The sequence below is a fragment of the Lepisma saccharinum genome, chromosome 29 (assembly GCF_977018435.1).
Source record: "Lepisma saccharinum chromosome 29, izLepSacc3.1, whole genome shotgun sequence".
NCBI lineage: Eukaryota > Metazoa > Arthropoda > Insecta > Zygentoma > Lepismatidae > Lepisma > Lepisma saccharinum.
In genome coordinates this window covers 44,643,629-44,665,338 of record NC_139257.1, presented here as the reverse complement: position 1 = coordinate 44,665,338, position 21,710 = coordinate 44,643,629, and the positions used below count along the sequence as shown (strand labels likewise).

General features: G+C 41.6%; 1 protein-coding gene across 1 annotated transcript in view; it reads left to right on the top strand.

The window, feature by feature from the left end:
* Positions 1-21,710, top strand: part of Khc-73 (Kinesin heavy chain 73) — a 405,567-nt gene that overhangs the window by 235,177 nt on the left and 148,680 nt on the right. The window contains exon 4 of the mRNA XM_083114710.1: positions 18,656-18,810. Coding sequence (XP_082970836.1) covers positions 18,656-18,810 — 155 coding nt within the window. The remainder of the gene's footprint in view (positions 1-18,655; positions 18,811-21,710) is intronic.

The following is a 21,710-nucleotide window of genomic DNA, read 5'->3' as shown; positions in this document are numbered from 1 at the left end:
GAATTTTACACGGGCGCTTATGGAAGTATTACTTTTTATTTATTTACTCTGTGAACATGTTACTTAATACTGTAAATGTACATAGCACAAGGACGGGCAGAAGAAAGTTTAAGAAGAACTGGTTGTTGGTCTAATTAAGTAAAAGAGCTGTTGTTGTTTTTTTTTCGTTTTCCATATGAAATGCACGGGGGTCGAAACACATTTGTTAATGATTAGAGCCCGGGAGTTCAGGCATTTATTTTCGTTAAAATAGGCAGGCAAAAAGGCATTTATAATGTGGAAAATAGGCACTAAAAATGATAAAAAAGGCAAAATAAACAGAAAAAGGCACATTTGGAAGTCGCTTACTTTTATCTATAATTTCTGGCAAAATGTTAAAATCTACATTGGGAAGAGCATTTCAATTTTCACCAAATTCACGCACGTAACTTACCACTTAATGGCACACTAAATTTCAGCATGATGACAACTACACGATCCTTTCCCTCCAAAGTGCAGAACTAAACTAAAGATAGAGAACTTGATTTTGGAATGCATGCAAAGGCCCTTGGGCATTAGTGCTGTTTCTTGTCAATAACGTCCTGACACGGACGCTGGACGTGATGACGTAATTGTGCAGACGTTCTGCAACAGGTTTTCAGCAGTCAATCATGCAGAAGGAAATGTTAACCGAAAAGCAATATCCTAACTCAGCATGAAATACTTTTATCTCACACTTTTCTCCTTCAGCAATGTTGAAACATGCGTGAGTTCAATATTACTTAATTAAAGCGAAAATTATTCACATAATAAACGGAAGAAAAATAAATGCCAACAACGTTTTTTGGGAGAAAAATAATGTATATACACACTTTTTTTTATAAAAAAAAATGGTCCAATTTCATTGAAAAAGGCAAAAAAAGGCATTATAATTAAAAATAGGCAGTGGGGTCCCAAATAGGCAAAATAGGCAAAATGAAAAGGCTTCTAAAACATTCGAAACAACATAAAACGTATATCCGGAAAAAATTTATCAATATATCCAGTAGATAAAAAGAGGCATTTTGCCAAACTTCCGGGCTCTATTAATGATATTTCTAATAAACTTTATTAGCTTAATAGTCTATTGAACTTACAACTACAACGTGAGGATAAATTGATAACCTTCTCTGTTTTTCCAATACGCCCGTTTTGACGGAGTGAAAAGATACGCAACTCGTGCGAAACTGTATCTCATCCCTTTAACACTGAAACGTTCGTTTTGAGAGGAAATTCTTTGGAAGCTAAAGTTTTCTCTGCAATAATGGAAATTGATGGCAAAAGAAACGAGCGTTTCTCGAGACAATGGAAAACTAAGGGTTTGGCATTGATTGTTCTTTATCGTATCGTCTTTTTATCTTCGCGTGGTCTCCGGTGGATCGTTATAACTGAAGCTCCACGACTGCCGGTGACAAGTGACTGTTGACGCTCCGGTTGTCACACCGAATCTTCTGCTCCATTTGTCAACTGTCATGGAATGATTTTGGAGCATTCGTATGCAGTCTTAGCCAGAAAATGTCTCTGTCACGGGAGGCTCTTCACGGGCGTGTTCGTGAATTCGTATCGGCTGTCACTGCCAAATAAGAATGTATCTTTTTAAGGGGTAGTTGTATGTGTGTGAAGAGGGGACTGTACACTCTCTGGATGAGTTCGTTCACAACAACCAAAAACTTGATTCTATCCTCGCTTAAATGTTTACAGTAAACCCATTCTGCTGTTTTAAACGCACAACCATTAAATTAGGCGGGTGGCAGAAGTTCGCGCTGTTGCCACGTCGGAGCACAACCCTGTGTGGTCGGAGGTTTAAAAGAATGAAAGATCTCACCTTTGGCTTTTTTTGAGCCCATTTCAATCATTGTGTGTGTACAATTCCTTTTCAGTCTTTTTTTTCTAAACTTCAAACCATGTGGTTTATGACATTACGCGTTGCTCCGAAGATACAAATACAGAACACCCTTACAACAATCAGAATTAATATTACTTCCTTTGTTACTAGGGCCCGGGACTTTATGTCCTATAAAACTGTAAAATATGTATGTAATTATGTCATATAAATTGGAAAATGTCATCAAAAATTACAAATATGTCAGAAAAAATGCAGAAATATTTCCAGTAAAGCCAAAAATATGCACAACAGTACTCTCGAATTTCTCCCATACCCGATAGAGTAGAGTAGGGGCTGTAATGTACCGAATGTTATTTTTACTTTTGACTGATTTTTGTGAAAAGCTCAAAAGGCAAAGAAATTAGAACGAAGCTTCTTTACTTCCCGTGCAACAATGAGAGAGAACATTTTTCCTCAATAATGTTTGCATGGCTATCAATTGTCGGCGGGATAAAAAAAAGGTGGGTATTATTGTTCTGTACTAAGAAAAGAATGCACCTTTCTTCCTGCGTAATTTCCATATCCTGTCATCGGCAATATGAACTATCCGTTGTGCTAAAGCTACGAAGAAAAAAAATATGAAATAATCGATTATGTGCGAGAGAATTACGAAATTATACAGAAATATGTCATTACAATAAAATTGAAGAAATATGTTGTAAAAACGCGAAATTGGTGAAATAGGTCAAAATATGCTTTGTCAAGTTTGTCTATTTCGGCTGATTTTCATCAGATATGTAAAGATCTCACCCCAATATTAGATCCGAAGCCAAATGAAAAATATGTTATAAAGTTCCGGGCCCTAGTGATAACCAAACAAATAGCATAATTAACACGGTAAACAATGTACGTATTGTTCCAGGCATTTTTGCGAATGTGCAAAGAATCGTGCTACCATCTATTTTTGGGACACAGTAACAGAAAGGATTGTGGGAAACAAGATTATATCGAAGCAGACAAACAGTTTAATCCCATAAAATGTTATAACAATCGTCAAATATATTTAGTTAGAACACTTTCAGAACAAGGAAATGTGCTTCTTTTTTACAATGTGGCCAATACTGTATGTTCCACCATTGCAAGATTTATGTGCGTGATGTGATTATGGAAATTCACAGATAAGCAATTGCAAATATTTAATATTGGTTGTAGAATCTAGCGCTGAGGTCACCGTGTATGTTATCTCTACTTAATTAGCGTTCCAGAAAATCTAATATCGTGCGGAGAAAGAGCGGAAGTTCAGGTTGCTGCAATATTGCAGGAGCCTCACCGCATTAGCGCGAGGGGGTGTAAAATGTGGAATCTCCAGCGGAGGCAGAAGACCATAACAGGCGGGACGTAATCGAGCGGAAAGCTCTTGAAACTGGCTCCGTTCCTTGATTAGCTTTCGGCGCAGACATTCTGTCCGGATGAAGCAAGCGCTGGAGAGAAAAAGAACTGCTTCCTGGCGCGTACATACAGTTTACCAAGTAATTTTACAGTGTACTGACAACTTAGATGTATCCAGTACTACATTCTGTATCAATGCCTATTTCAAGAGCTGAGACCAATTAAATGCCATATATCTGTAAATCGTTCCCAAAGACTTCATAATTTAGTTACGATGCCAGGGTTCCATTTGTAAAACGTATTGGTTCTTATCTTGATGTAGCGGGTCCCCGTGACGGAGTGGTTAGCACATCGCGCTCCGGCGTCAGGGGTCACGGGTTCGAATCCCGGCCATGGGCATGCATGTTTGTGAGTGTCCATTCATCAATTTCATCACATCACTCATCCCCATCTTCGCAAATTAGCCAAAAGTGGCACAAGAAGCGAAGTAACATACAAAGCCAGTCCATTATCTTGATGTAAACATTTCTATTTAGAACAAAAACATCTACCATTCTCTTCCAATACTGAGTTACTGAAAAAAAATAAGATACGGGAAAGGACCCGAATATCGTCCCTTTTTTTAAACAAAAATTTCAGTTGAAAAAGCTAAGTGCAAAAATGGAAAACAACACGATTCAGTAGAATATTATATATATTTCTTATTTATGTGGGCTGTATATAAATAATATACAAAATACCTGCGAAAAAAAGTTTCTTAAAAGTGCTCAAATGCACGAAAGTAAGGAATGGTTGCCTAATATCGTCCCCTCCAACCATAATGAGAAAAACTTAAACTGATGGACGTTGGACTGAAAAAAAAAAAAAAACGCAAACGTTTATCTAGGCACTTAAGCAAACTGAACAGGTGAGGTGAATAGGTGGCTTTTGTCCCCCAGCACAGTCCTCGTGGCACCACTTTTTACAAGTTGAGCATTGCACCCATGTTACACCATTCCTGTCGGTAGAAAATAAACCATCACAATACAGAAGGTTGTTCGGGATCTCTGGTGACGATTTTGAAAGCCGCTGGCGGCGCTGTTATCAACGTCAGTCCGTCCAAACGGTGCATGCTGAGCCCCGTCAGTACCGAGAACGCGTGTGCAGAGTGTTGTGCCATTTACCTACAACGATCCCGAAGAAAATTGAACCATACTGGGAGGGCTACATAACAGCCCTTTCCGATGCTAAATATAGCTATTCGGCAATCAAAGGAATGTGCAAGAAGCGTGGTTTTGTGATATCGAAGAACGGGATCGGTGCGGTATTGAACAAAAAAGGCAAATGCCGACTGGGCCTAATTCCACAGGGAAAGAAACAGGCAAATCCACGAGCAGCTACGAGTCGTACAGCGGACATAGTGAGAAAAGGCCCTTGTGACAGGTGGTAACCCTGCCTCCCAAAGGAGTATCGCACATAAGTTGGGAATGTCTGTGTCAACAGTGAACACCATAATCGAGAAGGACCTGCAAGTAGAAATGCGGCATAAGCGACGAGTTTACAAGCTGTTGCCTCGTCACATTGCGGAACGTCGCACGAACGCTAGAAAGCTCTATGAGACCTATCTTGCAGCGGAGAGATGGAAAAATGTGGTGGCATTAGACGAAGCATATGTCTACCTTAGTGACTGTCACAAACCCCGCGCGATTTACTACCGCCCTCGCGACAAAAACAATTATCAAACATTGTATCGAGAATGCCAGGAAAGTTTTCCACGGGGTTTCATGATCATCGCTGGATACTGCTATAATGGCAAGCTAGCAACTCGCCGTGTAGCTAATAATGTGAAGGTGAACTCCACGTACTATCAGGATGAGGTTTGAACACCCATTTATAACATAGATATCCCGGCACTGTATGGGGGGGGGGGGGCAAAAACCAGGTTTTGGTGCACCAAGATAAAGCATCCAGCCATACCTCCCGTTCGACTCGTCTATTCTTACAGCGAATGGAGGTGGAAAGTGGCATCCGTGCAATTCCTTACAGTGACATTCCGGCGAAGGCGCCAGATGGGTCACCCATGGACTTCTGTGTATTTGGACTCCTAAAACGGGCCTTAGGAAAGAGACGTCCACGCACTCTCAATGGCCTCTGGAAAGCCTGTCAGGAGGAGTGGGAAAAGTTGGACATGATAACTCTTCGGAAAAGTCTGTTGCAATGGAAATTGCGTTGTCGGGCTATAGCGCAGAATGCTGGTTTTCCAATTGAGCATGATCGTTGGTGGCGACATGGGTTTTCATGAACTTATCACCCTTCCAACATTGTCCTCAGAGATCCCGAACGACCTTCTGTACAAGCACACGGCATCTTCTTCGCTGTCTTCCTAATCCTCGTCTCCGTCTGGATAATCATCGCTGTCGTCATCATCTGTGCTTACAAGTTCAGGTTGTTCCTCATCTTCCGATGACGAACTTGTATATTTGATGCTCTTCTTTGTGTTCTTTCTTCAGGCCCATTTCTTTCTTGCGAACTTCTTCCACGGCTCGAACCATAGCTTCTTTATCCCACTGTTTTCTTCGTAGGACCAGGAGGCATCTGAAACGATGAAAGCGCAATGCAACTGGGAGCCTAACATCGTCCCGGGGACGGTATTTAGCACACATAGGGGGACGATATTCGGATCTATCCTACAGGGTGATCGAAAAGTCCCCGAACCCAAACTTTAAAAAAAAATTTCGCCGGTCGTTATTATGATAATGTCAAAATTTCTGTGGAAGCTGGTTTGCGAGGGTCTTGGCTGTACACGACACATGAGATGGCGCTGGTGAGTGGCACTAGCAGTTGTGGCGAGGAAATGAACTACGAGCAGTGCTGGTAACAAAATAATCAGGTAAACTAAACCAACAGTTAACCTAAACTGAGACCCCACAAGAAAAAATCGGGTGTGGTTAAATCAGGTGATCTTGCCGGCCAAAGCCCTGATGAAATCAGGCGGTCATCAAAAAATTCACGCAGAACTGCCATGGTGGCATTGGACGTGTGGCATGTAGCTCTGTCTTGTTGTAACCACACATCTCATTCATCGGCGTACAAAAGTGCGATAAACTGCTGTATAATGTCCTGGTACACAATAGAGTTCACTCTGTTTTCGAAAAAAAATCCTCCTCCACCGACAAACTCATCCTTTCAACTCGCGTGATTATTTTGTTACCAGCACTGCTCGTAGTTCATTTCCTCACCACGACTGCTAGTGCAACTCCCCAGCGCCATTTCTTGTGTCGTGTACAGCCAAGATCCTCACAAACCAGCTTCCACAGAAATTTTGACATTATCATAATAACGACCGGCGAAAAAAAAATTTGAAGTTTGGGTTCGGGGACTTTTCGATCACCCTGTATAAGCAGTATGGCGTGGTATGAGAAACGACCAATCAAATACATTTAACTATACTTTACAACCTCTATTTTGATGTACTAGATCAAAGTAAAGTGAAACCCCTACCTTTCTGTGGTGCGGTGGTAATGAATACAGCACTCCTAAACCTTTGGAAAAAGCAAAACACTTATTTTCCACAACACAATCGCTAGCGTGCACACAGCAACCTTTGTTCTCTCACTGCATACTGAACAGGCCACGTTCAAATAGTTCTGCCTGTTTTCCGTAGTTGGCAGCACGTTACAACGCCAATACCATGGTGGACGGTATTGGGAGAGGGGACGATAATCGGGTCCTTTCCCTTACAGACAATAAACACGTATCGGCTATGGGGTTACCCTTTGCTAGACACCCAAATGCCAACCTCCTTCCACGTGCATTTTGTAGACCAGCAAGACTGGCGTCTGGTCTCAACGGCCAGTATAATCCGTGGGGTTCGTGTTGTGACGTGCATATATGTTTATTCTGTGATTGTCCATTCATTCCTCATCTTCCCGATTAGCCAAATGTGGAAAAGAGAAGTAAAATAAACTAAATCAATAATAAACACGTAACAATAGTAAGACAAATGTAGTACATTGTTAAATTAATCACGAGAATATTGCACATTCTATTTGACACTTGATAGAAAATTGTTTATAATTGTAAAGAATACAAGGTACACTTTTCACACTTCATTAATTGAAGCGCAAGATAATTTATTTAATTTCTACAGCGTACATTGTTAAGCTCACGCTCTTCGCCATCTTGTTTACATAGTCTACATTGTCTGCACGAAGGATGCATACCGTATCGTACCCAAGGTATTGGATAGAAATGCCAAGTCTTATGTCATTCTTAGCATAGTAGGAAACAGAGATGGGAATGCGGAATAAGCAATGAGGAAGATGTGAGGTTATTGACTTGGGAGACGAGGAAGCTTGGAGTGTTGGAATCGACAGGGAGTGAGATCAGTTGGCGAGAATACGAGAGAGAGTAAGGACTGCAGATTATGAGAGAGAAGCGAAGTGGAGAACGATTAGGACAATGGTGTGTGATGATATTGATGTCTGACAGGGAGGTCAAGTGTGGGAATAATCTTCATCTAATTGTAAGGCAAGTAATATCCTTTTCCAAACCAATCCATATCGGTTCAGTCATGGAGAGTACAAAAACCCAAAGTTAATTTCTATCGCCATTCCTTTAAAGGTAACCTCTCGCATTTGACATTTAGGCCACGCGAGTAATAACCATCTGAGAGATGAATACAATCTAAAGGTTCTTGGTTCGATCCCAAACGCAGAAGTAACATTGCGTTACGATACAAACCTTGTTTATGCGTAGACACACATATCTGGTTAAAGCTACTGTCTTTCACTATCAAAAACGTTTCCAACAACTACTGAATATAATTGTTTTTGTTTCTAACGTCTACATACCACGAAACATTGGAGTTCAAAACCTACCAGGAGATCGAATTGTATACCCAAAACGACCACCACGAATGGAAAGAAACTCCCTGGGGAGCTTGTAAATGTGATGCCTTGAAAAGTTTACGGTTCGTTCGAATCTACATATGTTAAGCGGCAAAAACCATTCCGTATAAGTTATCTTTGTAGAACATCAATGTGCGGCAAGAAGAATTGCAGTCGCCCGAAATGCGGGCAGTCAGGCATGATTGCACCCCCTGCAGTCAGGTTCAGCCAAGAATGTAAAATTTCTGGCAGGCGGAGTCGATGGCATGGCCCCTTGCCAGTGAGGAAAGTGATTCGTCGCTTTGTTGGGAACTCGGAGCGGAGAATGGAGAAACTGTCGAACTCTGGAGAAAAATGTGGAGGATCTTACATTCTTCGCCCTGTGCGAATTAAGTTTGAGAAAAAAATAGTGCAACCCATTTCGTTCAATTTCCTCCTTTGGAGTAAGTCGCGGGAGTCTCTAGGGTACAGTGTGTATGATCACTCGTTCTCTAATGGCATTTTTCATCCACGTGTACCCTTTGCGATATACTTACTTCCAAGTGGATGACTTGGGAGCAAATTTTGCTGAAGCGAATCCAAATTTAAGAATCATATTTAAGAAATAAATAGCAAGGAAAAATAAATAAAATCAATAAAAATGTAAAAAAGTACTTATACAAACAAAATTTACCATTGTTTACGTCATTATTTATCAGGCTGTCCACTGACCTGGAAAACCTGGGAAATCTGGAATTAGCCTGAGATTTGTACCTGGATAACCTTGAAAAAGCCTGGAATTTAACCAGATACCTGGATTTTTCTCAAAATTACCATTTTCACTACATACGTACACTTCACTTAGGGTCTTATGTTTTGTGAGTACGTGGATGACAACCACGGGGATACCTGAGCAGACTCTGTCACTGCCTCCACTTGAATTTTGGGGGGAATGCTGCGATTCAAGGGATTTATTCGTTAATTTTGAGTCAGTGAAAGCTTGGTCCTGGATATGACCAAGTATGTATGAGTATGAGTAAATTTTGTAAAAATAAAGTAACTGCCCCTTTCCCATTCAAGAAGAATATGCAGAAACATGTAATTATTAGAATTTAAATTAATAATTTTTAGAACTTTTGTAGTAAAAACAAAATATAAAAAGTATTGGTCGCGGTGGCTCAGTCGGTAACGCGTCTGACTACCATGCTAAAGGTCCCGGGTTCGATCCCCGGCCGGTTCAAATCCGGGAACTTTTGTAACGATGGAAGCGGCCCCGGCGCCCACCCAGCGTTGAATAACATGGGTACCTGGGGGGAAACCATGGGGGGTAAAGGCGGTCAGGGGCGGGAGGCTGATCACATCACCCCCACTCACGACCGGATCACCCCCTATACGCCTTCATGGCGTGGGGAGCACTTTACTTTTTTTACTTTACTTTATACTACTACCAAGGGATATGAATTCCACGGCAGTTAAAGGTAAGAACTTAGCTTGCTTTTGTTAGTTACTGCAAATTTTTCTCCAACTGGCCTTCTGGTAGGGGTTATTAATAATAACAACTTTTCTTTGTTTAAAAAATTATAGATCTGGAAAATAATATAAATAGACCTGGAAAAAACCTGGAATTGAAAAACAGACATTTAGTAGACACCCTGTTTATTCGACGTGTGTGTTTGTACAGGCCTATAGTTGTCTTCGTATATTCCCGTTGAAGGTTTTTCCCTTTTAAATATCTAATTCTCAAATTCTCACAGTGCCTTTCACGGTCGACTTGTCCGCCAGCACGTGCGCGGTGTTTACAATTGAAAAAACTAAAATATTCTTCCATATGTGCACAGTAAACGTTGTAAAGTATATATTTAATCAGCGCCATGCTTCTCTACCTAAAACCATTTAATACGAAGCGTAATTCCTCTCGGTTGAATAGTTATCGTGTTCTAAAAATGTGAAGTGATACGTTTTTTACATCTCAAGCGGCCGCCATTACAACTGCGCTCGTGATCTAGGGGTCGCTTCTGATTGGTTACGCTACGAAAAATGATTCGGGCCGAACCTATCCTTGAGGGCATCTGAAATGCCATAAGATTTCGCACTTTACACGGTAGCATTTTGGCCATGGCATAAATGTTAAGAGAAATGCTACGTTCAATGCTTTCGTCTAAAGCGGGTGTTAGGCTAACAACAAACACAGTCAGTTAAATTTATTGTTACATAACTTCCACCGTTCGTCTGCGTGATCCGTGTCATAATACCCATTTGAAAGATCATTAGGAGTGGAGTAGAGCAATTAATTTCCACAAAATTGCCGCTAATTTTGTTGTGCAGAACAGCTGGGTTTCTGCGGTACTTCCGTTGGCTCTCTGCCAAAGGATTCTTTGCATAGTTGCGCCAAGTGGCAACTCGAAGCAGTCGTGTGCATCGAATTGTGTAAACATTCTGCGCCTATTGCACATTACTTATGGAACTGGCCACAGGTGCTGTGCGAAGCGGCCGAACTGTCCAAGTTTGTTCTTTCTTTTCGCGAGCGCTGTGTCCCTTATCGCTCGTGGCGAACGCTCTTGGCCAAAGCAGATGAGAAGGGTGAATTATTTAGTTCATTGTGAGTTTCAGACTGCTGATTCTAACGTGTAGGGGCTTAAGATTAACTACGTTTCTTAACATTGCATTTTAAAATCCAGTGGTAAAATTGCATCTTTAGAAATTTAGAAATTCTTCATGTATGGGCGATGTTCAGCCTGTGGCTGCTCTGTCACTTAAACCGCAAAACGTGTACAGTCAAACTAAAAATATTACAGTACTAATAACATGTAGTATTCAATTGCGGGGTGGTTAGCAGCACATCGCGCTACGACGTCAGGGGTCCCGGGTTTAAATCTCGGCCTGGGTTTGGATGTTTGTGAGTGTCCATTCATCATATCATCACTCATCGTCCTTGTCGCTATTAGCCGAAAGTGGCAGAAAGGCGATGCACAATAACCTAATTCAATCAATCAAAACAAATATTCCATTACATTTATCCCTAGTAAATATTTCAATAACTAATATTAAAGAAATAGATAAAAATTACTCAGTCACACAAATGAGAACTTATTAGATTCCAATTCAAAACTGGCATGATTGATTGATTTTGGTGTTATAAGTGCACTTTATGCACAGTAAGGCAAATCGGGACTGGATCTACAGTTTCAAGTGGGATCCGAACCACTATGTGCCTCCACCGGATATCGAATCCGGGACCCCTTGATTAGAATGCAACGACGCTACCACTGCGCTATCTGGGAGGCCTCAAAACTGACTTGTTTTGCATTTCATCTGCTCACCAAGAGATGCTTTTGTTACTGCATTTTTAAAGCTGCTGTATATAGCACACGAGGTAGCATCTGCTGGTAGCGCGTTTCAGTAATATGAAGAGGCAGATTTGAAAGACGACAGACATTAAAATTTGGAAAAGTTGTCGTATGACGTTCGACAAATAACGGAGATATTTGATCGCAAAATATGACCCGCGTAGGCACAAGAAACTCCTATTCCGGACTACTTTCACTCATTTCTCCCGTAAAAAATTCCCAAACAGCAGCAAAACTAACACTCCTGGTGTATCCTGACATTACTACGACCCCATATTTTAACTATGTTTGCCTAACGTAACATAACATAACATAACCGAACCGTCTATGGTTCGTGGGGCTATGCGTGAATGGTTTGTGGGGCTACCCGTGCATGACGTCAGCACCAAATTTTAACTGCAGATTCGTGATTATGATGCCTAAATTAATGACTATGCGAAAAATGAAAGAAATTGGGGAACCGTCCGGTATTGTAAAATCATGCCATAACCATTTCCAATACGAACGAGAATATATACGAGGGGCGATCAGGTTGCTCTGACCCTAGCATAGAAAGAGCGACAATAGGGTTTCAATTTTTTTTTTTCAACATACTCCCCTGCAACTCCAATGCACTTTTCCCATCGGTGCGTTTTACCCCCGCACCCCCTATACGCCTTCATGGCGTGGTGCTATGCACAGGGGAGCACTTTACCTTTTTTTTTTGCTCCAACGCCTGGATACCTTGCAAAAAAAAAAAAAATCTTCCGACTGGTCCTCCAACCATGAGTTCACAGCCCTTATCACCTCAGAATCATCAGAAATTTTTTGCCCACGAATGTCATTCTTCAAATGTTTGAACAAATGGAAATCACTGCGGGCCAAATCTGGGGAATAGGGTGGGTGTGGCAACAATTCGAACGATGCATCTGCGATAGTGGCCCTCGCAATGCGTGAGGTGTGGACAGGAGCATTGTCCTGGTGAAGGAGCACACCACGGGTCAACATCCCACGCCTCTCTTTCTTGATGGAATCCCGTAATTTCTTGATTAGGTCACTGTAGTATGTGCCAGTGATGGTTTGGCCTCTTTGTAGATAGTCCACAAGAAGGACACCCTTGCAGTCCCAGAAAATTGAGGCCATCACCTTCTTGGCTGACGTTTGAACCTTGAACTTCTTCGTTGGTGGAGAATGTGGCTGTTTCTACTCCATGCTTTGTGATTTTTTTCTGGGTCGAAGTGATGAACCCATGTTTCATCCAAAGTTACAAATCGGGCAAGGAAATCGTCTATATCAGCACGAAACTTGTCAAGAAGTTCTTGACTGATGAGCACTCGGGTGCGCTTCTGATCTGGGGTGAGGTTTCGAGGGACCCATCTTTCAGCATTTTTTTTCATTTGCAATTCCTGGGTAATTATGTTTTGCATAGTGCCATATGACAGGCCACACAACTCAGCAACATGACGGATAGTGACTCGACGATCCTTCAGCACGGTATGTGGACTTTGTTAATGTTTTCGGTCGTCATGACAGTTTTTGGTACTCCACCTGCATGTTCATACTCACAAGACTCTCTCCAACAATTAAACTCACGACACCATCTCTTCAGCATACTGTATGAAGGAGCAGTGTCCCCTAGTGTATCCACCAAGTCCTCATGGATTTTGGATACCGTCCACTTCTTCTTCACAAAATATTGATCACCGCACTCACCTCACTTTTCTCCATTCTGGCACATTGACACAACTTCACTCAGTTAAACCCCTGTAAAAAGCAAACTGTACACTACTCAGACTTGCAATTCAGAATGAAAGCATGTAAAGGATCACTAAACAATAACGAAATAAAAAATCAATCATAACGTCATTCCTTCTATGTTAGGGTCTGAGCAACCTGATCGCCCCTCGTAATTTTAAAAAGTACTAACCTTAAAACAATGCACTTTCTGCTACGTGGTTGCCCGGCCGAAGAACGCCACAATACTGAAAATGTCGATACACTCCCCAATATGCATTTTCAATGAATAGCACTTACCACACTAAAAACGCACGCCCACCTTGCAAACAAAATCCCAGTACCATGTGACATGAACAGAAAAATCGTCTGCAGTAAATCTCGCGCGGTCTGACGTAACTTCAGGATTGCCAACCTTTAATCTCAGATATTTCCAACACGGCTTCAAGTTACAAAACATGTCCCTTCATATCACATGCAGATAGCAACAATGAAAATGACGTCATAAATAGTCCCATCAAAAATCTCACTATAATGCATCTCCTAAAGCTCAAAACAAATCGTCGTATAGAACATAACCTTCATAAATGACACAAAAATCATCACCTTGTCGCGGGGGTACGGAGGGTGACGGTACCAGAACTAGTGGTCTACACGTAACAAACACGAGAATTTCTTCTTAATAGGGCACAACCTTGCTGAATTTTTGCGTGGACCAAAAGGTACAGTGAGAAGATTGGACACACATGCATCCAACTGTCAGATCGCAACCTTAATGAATTTTAGCGAGTGAAATTTCATACTGTCCGCTTTATTAGATACATTTTTCTAGTACCATATAGGAGAAAGAGTCCATCCATGCTCCAGTTCGACGAACGGTATGTTTTGTTTTGGGTTTCGACGTTGTAGTCAAGGAGCGAATTTACAATACCGGAAGTATCTTCAATTGCATTCAAATGCGGCATACTCACTAATTTTGGCCTCGTAATCACGAATCTGAAGTTAAAATTTGGCGGTCACGTCTAGAAATTGCAAAATAAGTCGAAAGAAGTGGGGCCGTGAACAGAGTAAACACCCTTGATTTATGAAGAAAACAACTATTTTTTGCAATGATTAGCGTTTCAAACTATATTTACGATGACCCTTAATTTTAACTATGCTTGCCCAACGTAACCTTACCGTGAATGGTTCGTGGGGCAAACGTGTTTTCCACCTTTTCTCACATGCAAATCAACGCTCTCACTTATTGCACAACACTTGAGCAACGTTGGTAGGAAGACCGTTGTGCGGAAAGGAAGACGTCTTCATATCGTTTCCATGTTAGTGTATGGAAAATCATAGCGGTAATTGACAAGTTTATTTTGCAATTTGTAGACGTGACCGCCAATTTTTAACTGCAGATTCGTGATTACGAGGCCAAAATGAGTGAGTACGCCGATTTTGAAAGCAATTGGAGATACTTCCCGGTCATGCCTGCCCTTCGTGTATTTGTGACACTCTTTTTGACCCATACTATCTTCCGTAGTTGTTTCTGGCCTCATACACCATTCTACGACCAGAGTGTGACTTGCTGCTGGAAGTGTTTTCTTCTTTCGACAATTCACACTGCACTCGTAAAGCTTTAGGTCCCGCCTGGGTCGCGTTTCTGAAAATGTTAGCACGACGTTGACGGTCGTGCCCGAGTCGATCTTTCACTTGCACCACACACAGTAGTGTGTGTAAAGAGATGACTCGAGAAATTGGCGGTGTAAGTCCGTCATATTTCCACTGCCATCTATCTAGGCCGCGGTGGCTCAGTCGGTAACGCGTCTGACTACCGTGCTAAAGGTCCCGGGTTCGATCCCCGGACGGTTCAAACGGTGGAAGCGGCCCCGGCGCCCACCCAGCGTCGAATAACATGGGTACCTGGGGGAAACCCTGGGGGGTAAAGGCTGTCAGGGTCGTGATGCTGATCACATCACCCCCACTCACGACAGGATCAAGAAAGTGTGGGGCGTTACTCCCACACCCCCTATACGCCTTCATGGCGTGGTGCTATGCACAGGGGGAACACTTTACCTTTTTTTATCTATCTAGGATATCCGAATTGTCCTCATTATCCAAAATGTCCTAATATACGAATGTGTGCATTATCCGGATAGTTTTATCGTTTATCTGTTTTACGGGCTATCCACATATTATTTTATTCGTCATGGAAGACAAGCGCTGACGCCGGGCCGCTTGCCGCCGAGTCTCGTAGCGAATGTCAGGGAATGTAGTAACAAACGCATGTAGAATATGAGCCAAAACCTAAATTATGAACAAATATGGAGAATAGCAACTGAATTTTTCGAGTCTGTGTGCGATGATGGGCAAAGATAATACAAAATACTGATTTCAGCTTCATTCATGTATTTACATAGAAGTCCGTCCCCTGGTCATTAATATCCTTGCGTGTTATGCAACGTTCGATTCATCATTCAAGTCTACAAGTGCTCTAGACTGTACGTACAGGCATGTAGCATCTTTATTGTCCACTAAATTTTATTTTCAGCTCCACAAGTCTTTAAAATGTCAATAGCTGGCACGAGTACGTGGCACACATCAACAATAACTACCAAAAAAGTACAAAGTTGTTCACTTGAGAGTTGTCTGCGGAGAACCGAATATCGCACACCGGGGAGTGATACGCAGGCTGGATGGTTTCTCTGCCGTAGCGGAGCCCATAGGCTGGAGTTTATTACTTTCATTAGTAACCTTAAAAGTAGTTGGTGCGGTTTTGCCTTTCTCTTTCTCTCGCTGAGCAAGCGAAGGAACTTCCCAGGCTTGAATATTTGAAATGGTTCCCGTGTTCCCTCAGGAGGACTGGGCTTTCTAGGCTCTTAGCGGCGCTCGTAAATGCAAGGACGAGTAACAAGGAACTTTCTGCCTCATCCATCTTCACCCTATAAAAGTTTAACGTGAATGCAAATTACTTCCGAAGTTATATTTGCGGCTCGGTGGCTCACTTCCAAATTATTTTTCATTAAAATTGTCTTTTTAAGGCTGAACTGGTGGCGATCCTAGAACAAATAGAAAATTATTATGAAGAACATCAGTATTCTTGAAATGTGTTCTAATAATACATCTATAGTTCGTCTTTGCAGAGAAGCTTATTACGTTTGAATCGCTGAGCGGGGAAATGCCTGCACATTACAACAATTAGTGGGTTGTGATTGCCTTCACAGTGGAATTTTAAATCAACTTTTTCATCCAAGCACTAAAATTTTGAATGTGGGTAATTGTAATTTTTCAAGCGAAATTTATTATCTTCACAATGACGACAGATATACCTTTCATAGTATATTCGCTCCGTATCTCTTACTTTCTGATTTACAGTAAATCATTTGGCTCTCTTCAAGCTCTTAATCAACCATTGACGGCGCCAGAAAAGAATGCGTGGAGAAGCAAAGGTGACAGTCACATTGGAAAATGTTAAATTTGAACCTTCAATTTTCTTGTATGTGGGGAGGATGGTTCGATAAGGGGCCAGGCTGGTCGGCGGGGAGGCGAGCTGTTCGCCTCCGTTCACCCCCTGTAGCCCCCCACACAGGAACAGCTCAGATCTTTTTACTCTCGTGCAATAAATAAGTGCTATTTTTCTTTTATATAAGGGATTTTCCAAATGGCATTTTTTGCGTGCACTGTCTACGTTGTAATGTTCTCAAATCTATATTGTATGATTTTAACTGTATACCCGTTACGTAAAAATTAATAATTACATCGGAGGTATTTACACTTAAAAAGCATTACAGTAGTACTCTTTTGCTGGTTGGGAAAGTAGCTTGGAACTTAGCATACGTATAATAAGTTTGAATGACATAACTGGGCATGCAAATCATGTGCCAGGTTGCTGCACCTAACCAGGCTCTGGCGACTAGACCTACAACTAGTGTAATCCCCTGTGTTGGAGTTTGTTTTGTGTCGTCCATGTGTGTTTGTGATTGTGCCTTCAGCCATCTCACCCTATCTTCGTCATCTCCATCGCCGTGATTAGTGAAACGTAAAAAAAAAAAAAAAAAAAGGATCCAAAGTGAATACGTGTACTAAACATCAAATCAGCTTATTGAAGTCGCGACCACATAATTGATGTACAGAAACGAGATGAAATATTTTGTCTTGATGCGAGGGCTTTATTTCTAATGAGGTTTTAGGAAGTTAGGAAGTTTGTCACTGATAGACGGTAAAAATATTGGGATCTCAAGTCCTGATTTCACATCATAAAATCCTTTATTTGTAAATCAAAAATTGTATTGAGTTGTGATTTAGGTTTGTTCACTTTGTTTCTTAAGAATAGCATTCTTGTATGCGTGAAGTTAAAAAAAAAAAAAAAAATCCTCATCCATAAGATGAAGGCTGAAACATTAATTTTTGCATGCAAATTAAACCAAGTCTGAATCTCTTGTTAAAGAACAGCTTCAGTTTCCATCGTAACCGGCTTTGTGGTAGGGATTTTTCATTGTTAAAAATTCAGTGCCAGATCTACAAGCCGCAAAACCCCGCAGTGCGGGGGGCCCGGAGACAAATAAGCCTTTAGGGGGCCCTCAGCCATTGACATAGTAAAGGGTTCTTATATGCGTATTTAAAAATAAACGTAGGTACTCAGGGGTACAGAAACGAATACAATATATATACAGGCATAGGCAAAGTTAAAGTTCCCTGTGCATATAGCACCATGGCATGAAGGCACATTTAGGGTTTGTGGGCCCCGCATGTTTTCGATGTCGGCCATCTTGGAGGTGACGTGATCAGCACCATGCTGCAGCCGCCTTTACCAGTCAGACTAGAATTAAAACAGGCTGGAATTTCACGAGAAATGCAGCGGTGAAGGTATCTTCAACTTATCTTTAACTAGGAAGAAGTTACGACTGCATGATTGTAACAAATATATCATTTTCCATGTGTCAACATTGTCAATCACATCAGCGCCTTCCCATTAAAAAAAAAATTGAGTTGAATTCAATATGGCGGACGTCAGTTTGGAATACACCAATGTGGTTCCCCCCTAATCCTAACCTGTTTCTATCATGACCAATTATACTCAGCCTAACTCACTTGCTTTTTGTAGGGGGTATTAAGGTACTTTTGAATCATCCTCTAGGCCCTTATATGTGACTTTGTCCACATGAGATCAAGAATTACACACACACACATATTGTATATATGTGTATGTATGTATGTGTGTGTGTGTGTTTGTGTAAAGGTAGGTAAGTACATAGACGGGGCCTTTGGTAATACTTTGCGTGGAGAACCAAGATTTGCAGATCCGGCACTGGTTAAAAATATCAATTTTCTTAATTTCCAACTATAAGTAAGTAAGGGCGATTAAATAAATGTTAAGGAAAAGGAAAAAAGGTCAAGCAAAAATAATGGAAAAAGTCAAGAATTTTGTATTTGTTTTTGTTTGTTAGGATATATTTTAAAGATAAGATGTCCACTTGTGTATTGGTAATTGTTTTGAATTATAAAATTTATAGATATTATTTTCTTTCTTTCAGGTTCGGGAAAGTCTTACACGATGATGGGCTCCCAGGATAACAAAGGCATCATCCCACGCCTCTGTGACTCGCTCTTCGACCGCATCAAAAAGAACCACAATCCTGAGCTCTCGTACAAGGTAGAAGTTAGTTACATGGAAATCTACAACGAGAAGGTAAGTGCCTAAAAGTGTGGGTAAATTAAGATAGAGAGCAAGCATGTTGTGTGGCACAAGGCTGAAAATTTAGTTTTTTTGTTTATATATATACCGGGTGTCCCAGAAGTTTTTCCCTGATTACAAACTTTATTCATATCCGCTATATGCAATGTAGAGATGTGAAAGTGGTGCCAAAAATGTTGGAAAACTAACCAAGTTTATTTTTTGCAGGTTACAGTAATGTGGCTGTAGTGTAGCAGTGTCAGTGCCAAGGAATCCGGAATTAATGCTCTTGACATTGGGTGGCATCTTTCCATACAATGTTTCTTGGACTTGACAGGATTTGGGAATGAAGATAAATTCCATTTTTTAAATACCAACTTATTGATGGCAGATATTCTGGACGAAAGAATTCTGTACATTTGAAAGTTCCTCTGCACTGTTATTGGTGACCGGGTCTCGTGATACCAGAGAACACGCTGAGCTTTTTCCTGATTTGTGAACATTTCCGGTTTTCTGGGCACTGACACTGTTACACTACTTTCCCGGTGAACGGAGTCCGCGACAGTCGCACGCTACAGTCTGATTTTTTTCGCTCTCTTTCCCTTTCTGTTGACGTTGCAGACTGACGCCAGTATAATCCTCCCTCGGAAGTTGTGTTGTGTCGTGCCGTGTGTTGAAGATTGTGGCTTAATATGGCACCACAAAAGTTTACATTACAACAAAGGAGCCGAGTGTTACTTCGGAAAGAGGAATTGTGGAGAAGTGCGACGACGTTTTGCAACGAAATTTCCTGGTGTTCCCGTTCCACATAGGACCACTATAATAAACCTCGTAAAAAAGTTTAGAGTAACAGGGTCAGTTCTGAATAAAAGCGGAAAGAAAAATGGGTAAATCTAAAAAATAATTATACAAAGACAATCCGCACACCATCCGTGAGTTAAAAGAGAGTATTGTACGAGAAATCGGGAGAATTACAATAGACGAACTTGCACGTGTAAATGCCAATTTCCTTGTGAGATGCCAGGAATGTGTTGCAGCAGAGGGACATCATTTTGAACACCTTCTGTAGTCAAGGCTAGTACACAATATGGAAACTGTAATTTTAATAGCCGACTGTCGCCGACCCCGTTCACCGGAAAAGACAAGCGCTGACGCCGGGCCGCTTGCGCCAATTCTCGTAGCGAATGTCAGGGAATGGTCTGTTACCAAATATTGCAAATTAGAATTAGAAGACTTGAGCACTGGAGTTAAATTTTGGGTCGTCACGTATGTTTGTGATAATGGGGCAAAATAGCGACAAGGCAAACTGTTATCCATATCATCATGGAACTTGCTTCTGAACATACTCTTCATGATTCTTGTTGAATACATCAACTCCTCTCCCCCAATTCTTATGTGCACACGCATTCATATTTCCTGATGAAATTCGATTTCCAAGATGTGTGAATATCAAAAGTTTGCATTACGAAGGTCAAATAATCTTAGGCGTGGAAAATCAGTCGCTCTCCCTTGGAAGATCCAAAGCTGCTGATATTGGGGGATGAAGGAGCAGGATTTTTGAAAAGGCCTTTTGATGGACGCTTTCGTCGTCTAAGTATTCCCTTTGAGAGCTTCGGAGGAGATCCTTTTTCTGTCCAAGGCCTCGCTGGATGCGTGACGTCAGGAGCGGGAATCGCGAATCGGAGCGGATCTGATCTGAAATTCAAATTCCCCTTCCCGTTGTGTCTCCCTGCGCTAATGTCGGCCACCGCAACGAGGAGAGAATTCCCTGTTCACCTTCCGAATGCAGTGACGCACGTTCCAATATCTGCATCGATGGTGCGTGTGTATTGGAAAGTAAAATGGCAGTATTTATTAACAAATTGCATTATTCTATGAATAATAAAACAAACTAAAGTTATCCCTAGGTAAAGTTCCCCGTGCCATGAAGGCACATTTAGGGGGGATAGGACCCCACACATTCTCGAACTAGGCTATTTTGGAGAGGATGTGATCAGCACCATGCTTCTGCCGCCTTTACCTCCAAGGGTTGCCCCCAGGTACCATTAATTTGAGGCTGAGTGAGCCCCAAAGCCGATTTACGCGTGGCCGAGGCCGGCACACATTCTCGATCTAGGCCATTCTGGAGAGGATGTGATCAGCACCATGCTTCTGCCGCCTTTACCTCCGAGGATTGGCCCCAGGTACCTATTGATTTGAGGCTGAGTGAGCCCCAAAGCCGATTTATGCTGGGAAAAAGCCGGCACACATTCTCGATCTAGGCCATTCTGGAGAGGATGTGATCAGCACCATGCTTCTGCCGCCTTTACCTCCGAGGGTCGCCCCCAGGTACCCATTGATTTGAGGCTGAGTGAGCCCCAAAGCCGATTTATGCGTGGACAAGGTCGGCATAAATTATTGATCTAGGCCATTTTGAAGAGGATGTGATCAGCACCATGGCTCTATCCCTGTTCATTATCACGTGCCGTGAAGGCGTATGGGAGAGGGGGTTGTGGAGGTAAGCCTCTCACAGATTCACTCTCTCTGCGATATGACCTTTAAAATATGGATGGTATTTTATTTTATTACCGTCTTGATTAACATATATTGTTAAAAAATGTACGTTAAGGATCTAAACTAATGAAATATTCAAATGGAATGACCATAAATTCACTTACCTCGCCTATATAAAATTCAAGATCTTTATATACAAATGCAAGTGATGAATGACATCTGTTAGTTAAAAGCTTAATGATAAACGCGAGAGAGTAATATCTTAAAATGCTGCAAGTTTGAGAGATGCGGTAGCTACCGACATTACACGTGAATTGAATTTTTGTACTTATTTCTTGCACTCAAGCCCCAGGTAGAGCGTCGGATTGCCACTCAGGAGACCCGGGTTCTATTCCTTAGGCTGGTAAACACTGCACAAACAG